Source organism: Plecotus auritus (assembly GCF_963455305.1).
Source record: "Plecotus auritus genome assembly, chromosome: 1".
In the NCBI taxonomy this organism is placed as follows: Eukaryota; Metazoa; Chordata; class Mammalia; order Chiroptera; family Vespertilionidae; genus Plecotus; species Plecotus auritus.
In genome coordinates this window covers 35,558,598-35,578,242 of record NC_137770.1, presented here as the reverse complement: position 1 = coordinate 35,578,242, position 19,645 = coordinate 35,558,598, and the positions used below count along the sequence as shown (strand labels likewise).

The following is a 19,645-nucleotide window of genomic DNA, read 5'->3' as shown; positions in this document are numbered from 1 at the left end:
ACATTAGTACCTGCACTAGGACTCATCATTTCTACTCTTCATGTATTCTAAACATACATTAAAAACTTTATAACATACATACATAATTTCAGATAGTAATATGCTCTACAAATAAAAATAATACAAGGCAATAGGGAAGAGATAATGACTGGGATGTAGGAAAGCATGTACTGAGCTAAATGCAGCTGTTAGGTTAGGATTTTTTTTAATTGCAAAGAAAAAATATTCAAGTGACTTCAAGTGATGAGAGATTTAATATAAGGATGGATGTTTAATGTAAGGATGGACAATAAGCTGTGTACTTAGGTGGACTTTTGAAATGTGGTAGTACATTCAGAAATATAAAAGAATGGCCCAAGAAGGACTTATTTATTTTTCTCTAACTCATTCTTTAACTGCAAACAAAAAAAGTTGCCATACATGATTTCATTCATCCACCCACCAAATGTCTATTGAGTTTATTCTAAATATTGGGGATCTAGCATTGTGAACAAAAAAAATACACAAATCATCCCCTATCTTTCCATTGTTTAGAATCTGTTTTGGTTTCCATGGACTTGTATGATCTGGCCCCTGCTCAGCACTCTAACTTCATCTTTCAACACACTTAAGCTCACTCTCCATTCAACTTTCAGTTCTTCAAATATGCTATGCCTCAAACATGAAGTCCATGCACTTGCTATTATTTCTAAGTGGAGTGTTTTACAACTGTCCTTAGCCTAGTTTGCTCTATTCATATGTCAGATCTCAGCTTGGTCACTGCTTTCTCAGAGAAACTTTCCTCTCCAGTCTAGGTCAGGTCATTTCATTATATAATCTCAAAGGACCACATACATTCCCTTCTTGACATTTGTCTGTTTGTGATTGTGTGCTCATATCATGCTCATTCCTTTGAACATTCTTTTGAACGCTCCCTAGCACTCTTTGGCATGTAGTAGGCACCAAATATTTATTGAAAAAAATGAATACATTAATCTCTCATAGTAACTTCTTACTCCTCTGGCACTAATGTTATAAGTAATAATTAATAGTTACTTCATCTTCACAGGTAGTACCATATCAGGCAACTAGATGGAAACTATCAAACAATAATAAACTCCATTTCATAACCATTGGGTTCTTATTCTAAATATATTTTATACATGGATGACTACATAGTCCATTTCTATTTCCTTTTGTACTGCACAATTTAAAGACTAAAAGAAAATTGCAAACTACATTTGTTACCTGAACTTCTAACCCAGATAACAAATTATATTGCCTTCTTCCTATTCAGAATTCACTTCTCCAATTTATGCTACCAAAAGATCCATAAGGGAATAAATAATCCTCATTACTCCATGCATTAGTTAACATGCTTCAGTAGAGGACTTCAATTTAAATAATTTATGTTAGCCAGTCTATATTCTTATCAAAACATTGTGGCATCAGCAGATAGATAGATGATAGATAGATGATAGATAGATGATAGATAGATAGATAGATAGATAGATAGATAAAGAACAGACATTTATGTTCAACCATATCCATAATGCATTCTTCTTGTGGAAAAGACTTTCTCTTTAATATCCATTGGGTCTACAGCAAATATAAACCATGATCAAAACTTGCACCCTAAAAAGAAGTATATCACCTAAACATTATGATAAAGTACAAGCAAACTATGTTGATGGATGCTCTAAATCCTTCAATAACTTGTTGCTGCTTTTACAATAATCAAAACTCCTTACCACAACCTGCCTGCCTCTACAGTGTCATCTTATACTTCTCTGTCTTTGTTCTCTGTACTCCAGTCAAAGAAAATTTCTTTCCTTTCTTCAAAACGTTCATATTCTCTCACCTGGGGGTCTCCAAACATAATGTTTAAAACACTCTCCCTAATCCACCAACCACTCCTTTTTTTGTGTATGCATCTAATTCCTATTGATCTTGCAGGTCTGGATTTAAATGTCACCTCCTCAGACAATTCCCCTAACTATCTCCATCCTTAAATAGGTTAAGACCCTTGTTTTATAATATGAATAACTGGTCCAAGAAATGCTGAGGAAATTATGCAGAAGGCAATGAGGGTTAAGTTAGAGAAAGGCTGACGTGGCCATGATATAGTGAAAGTTATAAAGATTCAGGAATGGGAGCCCCGAGATAAAAAAAGAAGAGAAGGTAAGAATGCAGTCGTTAAAGAGAAAATAGATAAGTATATTGACAGGACTAAATGAATCACATTAATAGGGGGACACTCAAGTGAAGACCTACAAACTCTGCAAAAATATAGGACGTCCAAAATATATATATATACACACTTTCACAGCTGATAACTCAATTTTGAAAATGAAATATATTTTAATGAAAACTGCCTTTATAATTATTCAAAGTGTATGTATACATTTTTGGGACATCTTACAGAACAGAGTGAATGGTCATATCTTCCAAAATTATTTTCTAAAAGTGACTCTTTTCCAACCATTTTTATGATAATATGTGACGATGACACTGTTAAGGATATAATTTTTAAAACTGGCAAAGCAAGTGTGTGAGACATGTGAAGAAAGTGGTCAAAGAGCAGCTCTATTTTTGTAGGTATTTTTCCCTCTTTTCCCAGCCCTTCAGCTTACTGCCCACTTTCGGGCTCATTTCCCTAATATTACAACTTAGCTGTGCCGAGATTCCCAGAGCTGCCATGGTCCAGGACCATATACTAGTTCCTAAGGTCCCATTGTTTCTTTTCCAGTGTTCCAAAAAAATCCATCCTTATATTAAATCTCCCACCATCTGAGGTCACTTGAGTCTCTTTTCTTTGCAACTAAAATAAATTCCTAACCTAACAGCTGCAGTTAGCCCTCACTACAAGCTTTCCTACATCGCTCAATGCTGATCACCCCAGTCATTATCTATTCTCTAATGCCTTGTATTATTATTTGTAAGCATATTACTATCTGAAATTATGTATATATGTTTTAAAGTTTTAATGTATGCTTAACATACACGAAGAGCAGAAATGAACAGTCCTCGTGATATAACTTTATCTTATTCACTGACAGACTTCAGTACATGGAGATTGTATTTCCTAATTATGATTACTTTCTTTACCAATATAGGTGACACTGTCTTTAAGTAGATATGCTATTATTAAACTTAATTGGTAGATGTCAATATTGAACACAAGAAATACAACTGGTTTTAAAGTTCTAGCAGGATTCTATTTGGGTAAAAATTTCTGCTAGTTTATATGTAATTATGATAAAATTACTGTCGCACAAGCTCCTGTCATCTACGCTTCTTCATTCACTGTGGCCAAAGCAACTGCAATATCTGCAAATGCTCAGACAACAACTTTTGAGTATGGCGATTTATACCTCATCCTGAAAATGCTGATTTTTACTGACACAATGACCTAAACACAAACAAATCACCATGAAAACTAACATCTTCTTGAAAAATACACACCAGGCATTTAATTACAGAGTCCATATTTGAGTCTGCAATGCTGACCAAGTGAACATTCAGACTCACAAGACTGTTATAGACCGTACTTGTTCTCAGTAGACTCAGAGGGCACAGGGCAGAAATCACTGTTTATCAGAGGGGCTGCATCAGGCATCTGCTTCCACAGGCTTTGGCCTCATAACTGTCTGTGCAGAAGTGCACAGAGCTGTGCCGCTTGTGCTCTTTCCTCCAGGGGACAGCTCAGAAGTTTAAAAATGAGACTCAGTTGGCAGATACTGAAACCATCTAGACTGAAAGGCCTTAAAACTAAAACTGTCTAACTTCACACTCAGCTTGTCCACTTGGAACTGAAACCATAACTTACCATGTTAACATGACTTTGTGCTAGGCCTCTGTTGTCCTTCGCGTGGCTTACTTTTCCAGGACTCCATGACCATGCCCAGAAAAATGGTTTGGTTTCTCATTATAGGAGCTTCCCAATTACTGATTAACTCTTTTTTAAATTTCTTTATTGATTAAGGTGTTACATATGTGTCTTTATCCCCCCATAACTCTTAAGTAGAAAGTATCAACAGACAGTTTACACCTAAAGACTCTTTGAATCTGATGCCTCAAAATCTTTGCCTTGCTGTTCCACCAATCCTGGACTATTATTTCATGAGTCTTAATCCTTACCCAATCCTAATAAAACCCAGCCCTTCCCTTTGAAAGACCCATCATAAATCAAACTTCCAGTTCCCAGTAAAGTCTCTCTTTTTCTATTCTGAGAAACTGCCAAATATTTGCAAGATAGCGTTCTCCCTTGTAATGGCCAACAATAAACTCGGCTCAGCTTTGTCTTATCAACAGGTTGTTTTGGTAATGTTTGGGGATCTAGGTTTTGATGCCTTATGCTCCACCTAATCCAATACCTGTAATAATAACACAGGCAGAGCTTTCAGAGTCCACAAGAATATGTTCAGACTTGAATTATTCAGGAATTCTTACACTATGATGCTTTCATCAGGTTATTTATAGTTCATTAAAAGTTCTTCCCAGCCCATATGCAATTTACTGATCAGGGGTATTTTGAAAGTATGTCTAATACTGCCTAGAAGCATAGATAACATATTTCCTTCATTAGTTGCCTGGGGGGGGGTGGGGGAGGAAGACAGTTGACCAAAGGTAAAATTCTCATGCAGACAGAGAAATGGTTTTGTTAACCCTTTATCCACAATGCCTAAAAAACAGATTTCTTCAAGATGAAGAATTCCAATATAAAGATAATCATGTTTCTTGTCAGTTAGTATTTGTTATGTGAAAGCATACATGAAATCATGGAATAAAATAAAGTCATAAAAAGACCAAATGGAGTAGAAATGGAAGTTCAGAAATCCCTTCAAAGAAGAGTGAGGAAATGATATATTCTCAAGCATAGTTATAATGACGATGTACAAAACAATAAAGAGCAATTTCTATGGAGTACCCATAGTTAGTTAAGGGAAAAATAAATAAATAATACTTATAATAACAGATTGCAATATATTTCCACCTCCTTTGCCTCTACATCAAAATCATTACCTAATGCTTAACAGTAGAAAGCATTCATCATGCATGAAGGTCAGTATAAAAATCTCTATTCATATATAGAAAAAAATCAAATAAAGGAATCTCATTGCTGTATTCGTTGCTTGTTACTTCCTACCCTCCCAGAGCTAATTCCCTCAGTTAGACAGACTGCTTTGTCTCTGTGGAAAATTCATGCAAAAGAATATATTCCTGAAATATAACCAAATTTTTCAAATATAAGAAAGATGTCTATTACCCATCCTTGATAACATTCTATACCATCCATCCCCACGTGTAATATAACTTTAACATCTCAGACCATTGCCACCGTGTTCCAATTTGAAACGTGTGGCTGACTCTTACCCATTCTCCAATTCTTTCCCCATCTCTTCCCTCATACTGACTCCTCTTTCACTTACAATCTCTTTTATTCACAACCTTGAATAGTTTGTGAGCAAATTTTTTTCTCAAACTAGAAAGTAAGTACATTTGAGTTTAGTGATTGTGCCTTTGTCTTTGTATTCATTTGTCCACAATGCTTTACACTTCCAATGGGAGATCCCAGCGTGGGGACCTAAATAAACCCTGAGGCAATCCCTAAACACACAGAAAGAATAAATATATTAGAGAATAAGAATATTATGGAAAGGAACTAATGAAAAGAGAGGTGAACATGATGGCCAAAGGATAATGCCCTATTGTCTACAAGAAGGAAACACTTAGATAAAAATCTAACAAAATATGTACAAGATGTATGTGAGGCAAACTACAAAACTCTAATGAGAGAAATCAAAGAACTAAATAAATGGAGTGATGTCTCATGTTCATAGACAGAAATACTCAATTTAGCAAAATGTCAGTTCTTCTCAACTTGATATATAGCTACAATATAATCCAAATCAAAATTTCAGCAAGTTATTTTGTGTATAGTGATAAACTAATTCCAGAGTTTATATGGAGAGGCAAAAATTGTGCTGAGTAGCCAACACAATACTGAAGGCGAAAAAAAGTCAGAGGATAGACAGTATCTGACTTCAACACTTGTTATAAAGCTACAGTGATGAAGACAGTAAGATATCAGTGAAAGAATAGACAAATAGATCAGTGGAACAGAATAGAGAGCCCAGAAATAGACCCATATAAATATAGTCAACTAATCTTTGACACAGGAGTAAATGCAATACAATGGAGCAAAGAAAGTCTTTCAGCAAAAGGTGCTGGAATAATTAGACAACCAAATGCAAAAAAAAATTAATAATAATATAGTCATAGACTTTACACCCTTCATGAAAATTAACTCAATATGGATCATAAACCTAAATGTAAAACAACAAAAAAACTATAAAACATTTAGAAGATAACATTGGAGAAAATCTAGGTGACCTTCGGTATGGCGATTATATCTCAGATATAACAACAAAGGCACAATCCATAAAAGAAAAAAGTAATAAACTGGCCTTCATTAAAATTTAAAACCCTGTTTTGTGAAAGACACTGTCAAGAAAATGAGCTTGTCCAGCGTGGTTGAGTGTCAAGCTATGAACCAGGAGGTCACAGTTCGATTCCCAGTCAGGGCACGTGGCCAGGTTGTGGGCTTGATCCCCAGTGTGGGGTGTGCAGGAGGCAGCCAATCAATGATTCTCTCTCATGATTGACATTTCTATTTCTCTCTTCCTCTCTAAAAGCAATAAAAATATATTTAAAAAAGAAAATGAGAAGACAAGCCAAGACTGGGAGAATATATTTGCAAAAGATACATCTGATAAAGGGCTATTATACAAAATATACAAAGAGCTAAAACTTGACAATAAGAAAATTAACAACATAATTACAAAATGACCAAAAGGTCTAACAGACACATGACCATAGACGATATTCATGGTAAATAAACATATGAAAATATGTCCAACTTTATATATCATTAGGGAATTACAAATTAAAACAGCAGTGAGATATCACTACACATCTATTACAATGGCCAAAATCCAGACACTGGCAACATCAAATACTGGTGAGGATATGGGCCAATAGGAACTCTCACTCATTGCTTATGGAATACAAAATGGCACACCCATTTTGAAAGATACTTTGGCAGTTTCTGAACATATGCTTACCATATGATCCAGCAAATGTGCTTTCTGATATTTACCCAAATGAATTGATAACTTATGCCCACACAAAAATCTGCACACAGATGTTTATAGCAACTTATTCATAGCTACTAAAACTTGAAAGCAATTAAGATATCCTTCAGTAGGTAATAGGATGAACAAACTGAACAAATTATGGTACATCCAGACAATGAAATATTATTCAGTAGTTTTTCTTTTTAATGAGTTCATAACCATGAAAAGACATGGAAGAACCTTAAATGCATATTACTAAGTGAAGAAGCCAATCTGAAAAGGTTACATACTGTTTGATTCCAACTATATGACATTCTGGAAAAGGAAGAACTATGGAGACAGTAAAAGGATCAGGTGGTTCTAGGGGTTTGGGGGACAAAGAATCAAGAGGTAGAACACAGATGATTTTTAGGGCAATGAAAGTACTCTGTACATTACTATAATGCTGGATACATATCATTATGCACTTGTCAAAACCCAAAGAATGTACAACACCAATGTAAACTATGTACTTTGGATGATAATGATGTGCCAATGTAGGTTCAATTGTAATAAATGTACCAATGTGGTGGAGGATGTTGATAATGAGGGAGGTTACACATGTATGGGGGCAATCTCTATATGGGAAGTCTCTATACTTTGATCTTAATTTTGCTGTGAACCTAAAACTGCCCTTAAATATTCTTACCAGCTAGGCAAACACACTGATAAGAAAAATCAATTAATTCCAAGGTGGACTGGGTAGTGTTTCTATGGATTTAATAAGATTAAAACTAGAAAAACTAAAAAAAAAAAAAATACATAATTCCTACCTATACCACTTCAAAATTATTTTTATTTATCCATAGGCTTTAATGGAAAAAATAGCAATCAAATTGTATTGAATGGCAATTTCTAACATGCTATTTTGGAAGAGGGTCTAAGATTCAATAAAAGGGACAAAAAGAGATTCTAGGCTGACAAAAGTCATTAAAATCTACAAGCATAATTATCTTCTTTGAGTTCCAATTCTTATTTTGATTATTAGATAAGAAATAAAAATGTACAATCTAAACATATGCTAAAATGAAGTGATGCAGGTAAACACTTGACCAAAATAATTCATTTAAAATTTTTTAAATTATTAATAAGCCAGTCAGAGAAACACAAATACCACATGATCTTACTTATATGTGGAATCTAATGAACAAAAAAACTGACAAACATAATAGAAACAGAGGCATGGACATATGGAACAGACCAACAGCTGTTAGAGGGGAGGTGGAAGTGGGGACTGGATGAAAGAAGGTGAGGGATTAGCCAGAGAACATATAAGATGTTCCCCAAAAATGTATAAACACACTTTGAATAATTATAAGGGCAATGTTTATTAAAATACATTTCATTTTCAAAACTGAACTATCAGCTGTTAAAGTGTTTATACATTTTTGGGGGGATACCCTATATATGCATAACCCATAGATCACAGACAATAGCGTGGTATTGGTCAGAGGGAAGAGAAAGCAAGGGCTGAGTGTAGATGGGCAAAGAGGGGTGAGGAGGATGGGCACATCTGTAATAGTGTAAATTATTTTTAAAAAGAAAATTACTTCCCATAAACTTTTCTGAAAATTAGAAATATTTTTATATATTTCCACTCTGCAGTCACTGACCCATTTATTTTGCCTCCTGAAACAATGCCTAAGTTATGTTTTTCCCAGTTGCCACTTGTACTGACCTAGTTTGTCATGTTTACCACTTACAGATACCACTCATTGTCCTCTGAATTCCCCATAGTATGTTTCCTAAGTTCAATTATGCTACCAAACAGCGTGTTACCTACAGCTTCCCATCTTTTTCTGATGTTCTCTAATCCGGCTTTCCCTCCTCTCCCAGAAATCACGCTTTCTGGACTTCCCTGAGCTGTCTTCAAATGCACGCCACGAGGCAGCTTGTTTCTATGGCTTGGATGCATAGTAACAACATCTTTTACCCTATTATGGTTTCGAGGAAATCTGCATTACTTCTTTTCAAACAGAATGCTTTTCTTTAATGGATGCTGTCTTCCCTGCCTCCCAGTTCTCTTTTTTTAAAAATCACATATCCAGTTCATGAATTCCTGGTAAATCAAATTACCTTCAGCGAGCACAGCAATTGAGACAGTCTTGAAAATAAAGAGTGTTATTAAGGCCTCTAAGTCACTGTGGACCTGCATCATGTTAAAGGATCAAACTGTGATTTTCAGACTCACTCGCCTTTTCCCAAGCCACCATTAGCTCACTTCCTCACTGCTAAGTTCTAGTTTGTTTTATGTCATTGTACAATTTCCTAAACCTTGCTGACACTTAATTGCTTTAAGTCAGTGAGTCACCACTAAGCACTCAGAGCAAAGAAAGGATCACCAAGGAGATGGACCACATTCTGCACCATCAGGGGCTTATAATCAAGCTGAAGAAAAAAACATATAGAAATGAAATAATAATACTCCTCAGACAGAAAGAATTCTACAAGCAAAATTCATTCATGTCTCTTTTCCCATTTATTCCTTATAATTACCTTGTGATATAAGTCAGGCGGGCATTCCTTCTCTTTTTTTTACAGTTAGGACTGACAGCCAGAGAAACCATTCACAACAACTATGTCCTAGAGAAGGCATAAACCCAGATCACCAGACAACTGTTACAGTGCTCATGAACACACATAAAGCAACAAAACAAAAGTAATTTTAAAATATGAATGTACATGTACACGAGTAAAGATAACATATGGTGAAGATATTCATTAGAGTTGCTTGCGAATAATGTAAGAAGGCTTCCTGTAAGAAGTATGTTCCAGAAAATTGGATATTATATGATAGATAATGAAGAGGCAGCCTACAGGAACTGAACTAAAAATAGAAGGCCAAAAATACATAAAATTATATCAGCAAAGAAACTGGTAGACATGTGGATAACACTAAATAAATGCTGTAATTAAATAAGACAATAATATAATAACTAAAAAGAGAAAGTTAAAAACAATGAGGAACCAAAGGACAAAACAATAATAATTTGAAAGATGAGAAAATGAACAGAGGTCTTTGGATTATTGAGGAGAAGAGAAAAGACAACAAAAAGTCAAATATTGATGTGAAAATACTGATCCTGATGTTAAGAGTAATCAATTAGAAAAACTTCCAAACCAGTAGTGAGACCCAGGAGATTAAAGAAAACTTGAATCAACCCAAAAGATAGAAGAAAACTACAATCAAAAACACAGAGAAAAGCAAAGTAAAAGCAGGTTAAAATGGAAAATAATATACCCTATAAGTAAATTAAAATGTAATTCATCTCAGTAAATTTACATAGATAAAATTTGCCAATTAGGAAGATGTTAAAAATCTATAGACTGTTTATGAAAAATACAGCTACAGTGTAATAATCCAGAATGATAAAAAGTTAAAGGATAGAAATATACCAAATTGAATTTAGCTTTAATAGTATCAACCAATAGACCTTAAGCAAAAAAAGAAAAGGGAAAAAAACATTATTAGGTACAAAGAAACTTAGAAAATAATATTGAGGATACCTCCCAAAACATATAGCAAAAAGATAAAATATTGAGAAATAGGAAAGGGGAGCAAAACCAAGGAAATTAGAGGACTAGCAGTCCAGTAGGTACAATATCCAAATAAAAGGATTGCTGGAAGAAAAAAAATAAACCTGAGAAAAAGGGGGAGAAGGTGAAGAACATAAGAAAAAATCAAGACATGCTCTTTCCAGCTTGAAAAGGCCGCCCAGTCAGTGCTCAGGAAAAGTAATGAACATGGACCCACACTAAGGCATTTCATGAGTAAGTTACAGAACTCTGGGACAGAAAAGATACACCAAACTTTTAGAAACAGAAAACAGGTCATGTGTAAAGGACCAGAAATCACAATGGCTTTGAGTTGCTTAACAGAATTATTAGGAGGTAGACTGCAGTGGCATTATGACTTTCAAAATTCTTAAGAGAAATGATCTCTAGCCTGGAACATTATAGCTAGCCAAAGTGTCAATATGATGGGAGGGTAGAAAGAAGAGATATTTGCTCAAGAAAATGATGTTGATAGAATATTGTTTTCATTATTATAATAAGGATAGATTTAGACAATTGATAGAGAGATTAGTGACAAGCAAATGATAAAAACGGATAGTTAGCAACTCTCAGGAAAATGGAAAGTACAAAAAAGAAAAAGTAACCAGAGCATTACAGCTGCAATTTAGCTATAAGTAGCATATTTGTAGTTTTAATGATATAAACACCTAATATTTATTGAACCAAAAGGATAAATCTATATTGTGAGAAGGGGGTGATGGAAATAGTACATGTATATAGTGAGGACGGCGGCAGAGGCGGGGGGTGGTGTGGAGAGGAGTTTAAAACCTCAAATTCCATAGTGGGAAGTCGAAGACAAGACCTAAAACTGAAAAGCCAAGATGTAGGTACATAATCTTACTGTTTGGTGACATGGAAGCAAATTATAAAAGAATCCTCCAAACAATTTAAAGTGGCTTCCTCTAGCTTCTGCTCTTTTATAAAACCAAATATTGCCAATTATTCTTCATGGAGGTTCTACCAATTTATACTCCCTGGAGCAATGTATGGGCATGCCCGCACCATCACTTTATCAATTCAGGTCCCCTGGGAGTGAAGCCAAGTCAGGATTAGATGTGCACAAATTTTACTGAAATAAATGCCTGGGAAGGATAAAGGGAGGAGGGAGAACCACAGTGCAGTTCTGACACCTGTAAGAAGGGAAGGAATGATTGGGTAGCAGCAGCCTCACACTACAGTACCCGTAAAGGGGAATTCCAGAGCAAAAACTGCTCAATAGCGAGTTCTACAATGATCAGGAATAGATGAGTTATAACATTACCCCCATCCTTAGTCACTGGGGAAATTCCTAGCCTTGGGGAAATGTAGCTGCAGCAGCTGTCCTCAACTGAGTTCAGTGGTGTGTTGGTAAATGATGAACAACCGGTTCTACAGCAAGTTAAAAAAAAGTTCTGTATTTGTAGCATTTGCAGCTTTCTGGGTGTAAATACTCCACTCTGGGCAGTTTCAAGCCACCAGTGTGCCAGTGTGATGACTCACTGAATGCTGAGTTTGAAAGCTGCTAACAATTGGCTTTCCCAAACCAGAGCCGGAGCCAGCAGGACACTAGCTGTGCTCCACACAGCAGTTTTCCTGCAGGGCAATCTGAGCAGTCACCTCCTTAGGCACAGTACTCACCACCCTCCTGTGTTAGCAGCCATTCGATCTCAACAATGTGATTACTAAAAATAGTATGTCAGTGGCATTTGTCGTTTTACTTTGTATTTTCCTTCATATGAATGAGGCTGAGGACCTTCAAATGCATTTATTATGTAATGTATTTTCTTTCCTATGAATTGAATCAATCCTTTGATTATTTTATTGAAATCTTTATGTCTATGTTCTAAATAACTGAAATCTGAATGTATTAATTTTAATGTATTAATCCATTTAGTGAGTTTAATATAAATTCTGCTTATTATCTCCTTATCACATGATTAACATTTTAAAACCAATTCCTCTCAACCCTTTCCAGAAGGCAAATAGGAAAGAAATAAATGTACCTTTAATTGCTCGATGTAGGTAAAATCCCTAATTAGGAAATCAATTTCTATGATTCCTTTTTCACCATAATTTTTAAATTAACAATTACATGTTATAGTATCAAAATATAATGTCTATATGTAACATTCAGGCAAAATAGGTTTTTAAATATACTTAAAGTTGATTGAAATAGAAGATTTTATGGGGAGGAAAGTCACTGAAGAAAAGTTTATATCTACCTCCCAACACACCTAGAATAACAACAGCAACAACAACGTAGTGGGGCCCTAGCCGGTTTGGCTCAGTAGATAGAGTGTTGGGCTGTGAACTGAAAGGTCCCAGGTTCGATTCCAGTCAAGGGCACATGCCTGGGTTGTGGGCTCGATCCCCAGTGGGGGACTTGCAGGAGGCAGCTGATCCATGATTCTCTCTCATCATGGATGTTTCTATCTCTCTCTCCCTCTTCCTTCCTCTCTGAAATCAATAAAAATATATTTTTTAAAAAAACAACAACATAATGGAGAATTTTCCATTTGACAGTCTTTAAGGACAGAATAGAATCTTCAGGGAAATTAAGTTTGTGATATCATTATGAACTCTTTTTAATCACAGATATATTCTATATTGGATAATTGATATATTATTAGTTGAGATGACTGGTTGCATTGCATTAGCTTGGCGTAGCAAGTTGAAATTATCCACTATTAAATTAGAGGCTAAGAAACTCTGGATGAAATTGTTTTAAACTATACATGTTTTAATTATTTTTGTTGTGCAGATAAGACTGAATTAGCAGAATCTTCAATAAGAAAGATATCAGAAAACATCTAATACAGTCTCTCACTAAAAATAAACTTAGATTCATTCACAGCAACAGCTATATAGAAACCAAAAAGGCAAAAATTCAAGAACGGCTTTGCCACAAAAGTTTTCTTCTTATGTTAATCCAACCACGGCTCCTACATATATCTAGTATATCTGGTAACAAAAGAGCTATGGATGTATGGAGTTTTAAAATGCTACAGTTTTTTTTTCAAGTAAATACATGTATTTAATTAACTTTCAATCAATTATCTAGTTCATGAACTGTATTTGACTCCAATGTTACTGTTTTTCTTCTGCTCCACCTCTTCTAACCACAGCCTCCAATTCTCCCAACCACAACTTCCAACCTCAGCCATTTTCCTAGTTAGTCTTTTCAACCAGAAATCAGGTGGGAAAAGCAGGTAAAAACTAATTGGTAGCTAAAAAGAAGTTTTTATTATCTACAAGTTCCTTTTATCCTAATTTTCTCAAAACATGATCCACAGTGCTCGAGAGGGGGGGGGGAGAGAGAGAAACTTACCTCATCCACATTTTCAAAGGCATTGATGATGTCATAAGGTAAACAAGACAACAGATCGATCACAAACCAAGTTTTTAAGTAGTTCATCCTTATCAGCTTGGGGTCAGAAATGACCTCTCCACCAGGTCCCACAAAGGTCGTGTGAAAATTTAAAACAATATCAACCAAAAAAATAACGTCCACCACACTGTCCAGCACCAACCAGGCTATGTTGTTCTGCTTCGTTTTGAAGGAAACATTATAAGGAACCATAATGGCGGTGTAGAAGGTAAGAATTAAAATCACCCAATCCCAAGTAGTTTTAAAAGCACAATAGTGTAAAATAATGTGTGGTGGCGTCTTTGGCGCTTCTTGCTTATACTGAGGAAGGATATCTGATCCCAGCTGAAGAACCTAAAAGAGAGAAAATGCACAGATAAATAATGTGGACATCTTTGCACAGTCAGTTATGAATTCAAACTTACTGGCAGTCAAACCACAGCCCATTATCATGACTTCTGGTTTCAAGGCCAGTCACACCCTATAATTCCATCTCCTTCTTCTCCTGAGTTTTACCAAAGTTTGTTCAAAGGAAGTCATTCCAAGTCCAATCCTTCTACCAAAGTTGATCTGACTGCTGTTCCACCTGGCTTTTTCTCCAGTGGCCAACTATTGATGCACAAATTTGGGCACCATATACAGAGGGTAGGAGACCGAATAAAGAGGCAGACCACTCCATATGGTAGGTGACAGTTTTAATAAGCAAGGGAACTTCTACACAAGGCTCATCTTGGGTAACTTCAGATGAGTAGATCTCTACACCTACCTACCAAAATCTTTAAAGTTTAATGTAGACCTGCCCTGGGCTCAGTCATGCACGCTGTACTGATGGTCTTAACACAGAGCTCTCTCAAGCCTATGTCCTTGAAAATGGCTCCCACTGTGGGAAGGGTGGACAAGAGATACATTCCAAGGACAGGGGAAGGGAACCAATTGCCCAGGTCCAGCTCAAGGGTCAAACAGCGATCACTTCCTCTCAATGGCCTCCTCCAACACCAACACTGACCCACAGCACTGCTGACATCCACTTCTGAGAGTGCCTTCTGTACACTCACTTGGCAAGCATGCCTGGAATCACATGTGTCTCACTGACTGTCCAACAGTTATTTGGGTGATTCACTGTTATCCATTCTTCGCACATCTTAAGCGCCTTGCTGAACCCTATGTTGGTGATGTTGTTGAGTGGGACTCAGCAAGAGCCCTAATGACTGGCACAGCAATATCGGGGTTAAAAATGTTATAGCCTATATTTTCCTTTTCTCCCTTCAATTAGGACCTAAAGGAATACTGTGTTTCCTATCCAGATATAAATTCCCTTTAGGGAAAAAAAAGCTAAATATTCAAGTTTGCTTCTCCATACCTTTTTGACAAATGGAAAATTTTTCAGTGCAAGGTTATATGGGCCTTGACTTACTTTGATTAGGTCTAATTAAAGACACACACAAAAAAGCAAAGGACAGACCAAGAGTGGAGGTCTGGGCAGCCTTGGGCATGGTAACAGGATTTAGCATTGCTTTCCAGAACCTGGAATTTGGAAATTGTGAAAAGGAGTTGAAGCGCATTTCTTCCTTCTACTATTAATAGAAATTCAAACATCCCATAGAGCTCTAACAGTGTTGTGGGCCCTACATGATTTGCTAACAGACAGACATATCCACCCCACTCGGTACCCAGGAATAGTGTAGGATGTCTCCTCAAGAGATGGAATGGGATCACTCCTAAGTTCAGTATTCCTTAAATCTGGTTACAAACTATAATCATCTGAAGAAATTTAAAAGCACAGTATACTCATACCTAGACCCCACCCCAGAAAATAATTGTTAATCTTGTGTGGGTTTTCAGCATTTTTCCAGGTGATTATAATTTACAATCCAAAGTAAACCATTATCTTCTATTTCTTTAGACATTCAGAACCCCATTCTTGAGACAGTGACTTGCATATATAAAGTGATTCCAAAATGCTATGAAGAGAGGGAAGAGGAGAAAAAAGAAGAGGAAGAGGAAAAAGAGAACAGCAACAACTAAAGGGGTATGTGCTTAAGCTTTGATCTTTTTCACGTACAGAGCACTACTTTAATCTTAACTCCCTTACTTTTTTATAAACCAGTTCAGTAACAACTCTTTATTTTCATTTGTACTTTCCTAAGCAATAAGCCTTAGGTGGAGGGTATATAAAATAAAGTTTTCTGGTGTATTTTTGTACCAATACAGATACATTCTTTCTCTCTGAATATCTGAGTGTTGACTCTTATTGAGTCAGGACCATGGACAGTGGTATGTTTGCCTCTACCTGGTATAAAAGGGAGAAGCTGAAGCCATCAGCAGGATGTAGAAAATTGGTGCATTGCCTACATGGAGACCAGGATCCCTGAAACTGGAGAACAGCTCCAAATTTAGAGGTCCCAGTGGAGTTAAGACAAAATTTAAATGTCTTGGGGAAAGTAAAACAGCTACTGAAACTCAACATCATGTCCAAACAAATACTCTGGTTGAGCAAATTATAAGATCCTGAGAACACCTGGAAAGCAATATCCTTGTGCTAACTTGGTGCTTGTTCTGGGTCAGTCTTTAGAGATCTGACTAAATATATTGAGAACCTTGTTTTTCTTGTATGTTCTCTGAAACCAAGGCTAAGTCCTGACAGAAAGTAGTTTTGTATCTGAATCAGGTTTGTGAATTAGGGATGACTGATAAAGAAACTAACAATAATCAAAAAAAGCAAAGAAAAAAAATCAGATAAGAAGAAACCGGAATGAGAGTTCCTCAAAAATAAAAGTAAAAATGATGAACTGTCAACGGAAGAGAAACTTTCCACTTGATGTAGAGAGGGGGGAAAAAAACAATCATGAGTGATTCGGGTGTTAATGTAGAAAATTTTCCTCTTCATGGTCCCTTTCCTCTTGTTCTTGCCCAATGTGTTAACAAAAAAAACAAAAAAACAAAAAAAAAGAGGAAAGCTCTAAATAGGATGTAGTTAAGACCCAGAAAGAATCACGACTATAAAAGTCAGCAGTCACGGAAACAAGCTCCTGCACTTCAGCTTGATTTGTAGAAAAGAAACAGACAACACAAGGCAAAAAAAAAAAAAAGAAAGTTGCTTCAAAAACAAGTAGTTCTTAGTAACAAGCATTATTGAAAAGAAAGTTATATCTAGTTATCTACTTTAAATCTTGTACCAATTGCATATCATCTTTTTAAAAATATTGTGATGATTATTATTAGTTAATACTTAGTGCTAAGTCTTATTTGGGCTTTTATAAACATGTCCACTCATAAAAGTATGACTCTCTCCCAAACCTAACAGGTCTATTTAGAGCATAAAACAATACAAGTCTCTCTGTTAGCTATGGTCCGAGAACAAGAGCAGAACCCTTCAAATTCAAGGAACATACTTAATTCCTAATCCTCTCCAAACCAAATATCTTCAGCTAGTGAAGAAAGTTACTCCTGTGCACTTCGACTCGCCTTTCTCCAGCAGAACAAACTGATGAACACATGCATTTAATTTCTCTTTTCTCAGTTATCTCAGAATATTTTGTGAATCCCCAGTAAGTGCTCAGCATAGTTTTGGTACCTTGATCAGCTTTTTGGCATCATTCATATCAGAAGATTACAGAAGACACGTGAACAATAAAGCTTTGAGCTGCCTCGGAGTTCTGTGCTCATTCCTTTTCTCTCTGGTTTCAATACATTGACTGGATAACATGGTCTAATCCTTGGCATTAACAGCCATATCTGTGAAGATGACACTGAGGCCTTCAATGCAAACCCAAATATCCCTCTGGGACCTGATCCATAAGTCTCCACTCAGATTTCCTGTCAGGCGCTTCAAGCTCAATATGTTCAAAACTGAACTCATTATCATTACCTCCAAACCTTCTCTTCCTCCTCTTATATTTACCATTCTATTAACCAACAGCACTCACTATCTACCTAGTTGTCCACACTAAAAACACAGAGTTGACCTGGACTCATCCCCTTATTTCACATTCAATTCTAACCTATCATCAAACATGTTGACTCTGATCTTGATGTGCCTGCAATCTGCCCACTTCTGCTTCTGTTTCCCTTGATTAAAGTCATGGTCATTCCAGCTGAATGTCCACTAGAAACTCTTAACTGGTTTCCCTATCTACTCATTCATCACAGAGCTACTAGGTCAAGCAGGGGTTCTTAAACATTTTTGTGCCATAGATCTCTTTGGCAATCTGGTGAAATCTATGGACCTCTTCTTAGAATAACTTTTTTAAATAAATGCAATAAAAATATGGGATTACAAAGGAAACCATTGGGACCAATCGCCCATTAAGAGATTTCTGTGAAGCATGAATGCAATCATGTCACTTCCCTGGCATATGGGACACAAACCACCACTGTTTCACTATATGCCACCTTAACCTTTCCTTCCCCACCTAACTTCACCCCACACTGAAGTCACTCTCAAAGTCATCATACTATCCCATTTTGAGCCTTTGCATATGCTGGCCTCTCTGGCAGAAATAACCTTCTTTATCTGCCTCTTATATTTTTCCTTCAAGATTCACTCAACCCCGGTATCATCTCACTCAGGTAGCCCTCTCCAGAGCCCCGCATGTGCTCCCACTGCACCTGTCATAATACTTCTCACATCCTATTACTAGATTCCTCTATTAGGTTTTTAGCTCCTTGATGATAGAGCCCATTGCTTATTTCATACCTGCATCCTTTGCAGAATACCAAGTACAGAGCAAACCCTCAATATGTGTGTGCTGCATCCATAAATGGATGGATGCATGAACTCCCTATCTCATTTACTCAAAGGACACCTCACACTCCACAGACATCACCTGGGATGACATGAACTGCTTTCCAAATTCAAAAGTAGGAGAAAATAAAGAGAAATATCTGAAATTTCTGTAACTCTGTAAGGGAAAAATAAATTATCAGATAAGCATTTGTAAAGTAATAGCCAAAAATATCAATACTGAATCATTTGGGAGGGGGGTAATGTACCACCACCACCACCTTGGAAAGCAAAGTTAGTCTCACACTTACTTCAGCTAATCTTGAATGCTTGTGGACCACCTCTGTTTTATTCATTGGCGTGAGCTGCTGCAAAACACTTCGACTATTTGTCAAAGCCCGTGTCAATCGGGCAAATTTGGTCCAACCTTAAAAATAAGAAGAGAAAGTCTCAGTTTTTCACACATAATCAACATTCTTGATAATATTCAAATGATCTCAGAAATAGCATAACATCCAGAACTAATGACAAGTATCAACCAAAAGTATTTTATTTCTATATAGACTCATCATATATTTCAAGTTCTGGCTGTAAAGTAATAAGTAATTTTTATGTGTGACTTTTGTGTTTTGCTCATATCTATAATACAGTCCCAGTAGCCAACATGGCTATCTGTCCATAAAATTCTGTACTCCCATTGCATTGTATAGGGTTGGTTTTGCCTTGTTGGGCAAGTGACAAGAATGTCTTTAGATAATAGTAACTATATGTTGGCAAAATATGTATTCAAATATTTCCTTGTGGTCACTTCTCTTTTTTACACCAACTGAATACTATACTTGC

The 19,645-nt window shown here is 36.2% G+C and overlaps 1 protein-coding gene across 1 annotated transcript in view; it reads right to left on the bottom strand.

The window, feature by feature from the left end:
• The window catches only part of KCNH5 (potassium voltage-gated channel subfamily H member 5), a 266,047-nt gene that overhangs the window by 207,284 nt on the left and 39,118 nt on the right, over positions 1-19,645 (bottom strand). Inside the window, exons 5-6 of the mRNA XM_080646145.1 lie at positions 19,114-19,229; positions 14,041-14,433 (exon numbers count right to left, since the gene is read on the bottom strand). Coding sequence (XP_080502271.1) covers positions 14,041-14,433; positions 19,114-19,229 — 509 coding nt within the window. The remainder of the gene's footprint in view (positions 1-14,040; positions 14,434-19,113; positions 19,230-19,645) is intronic.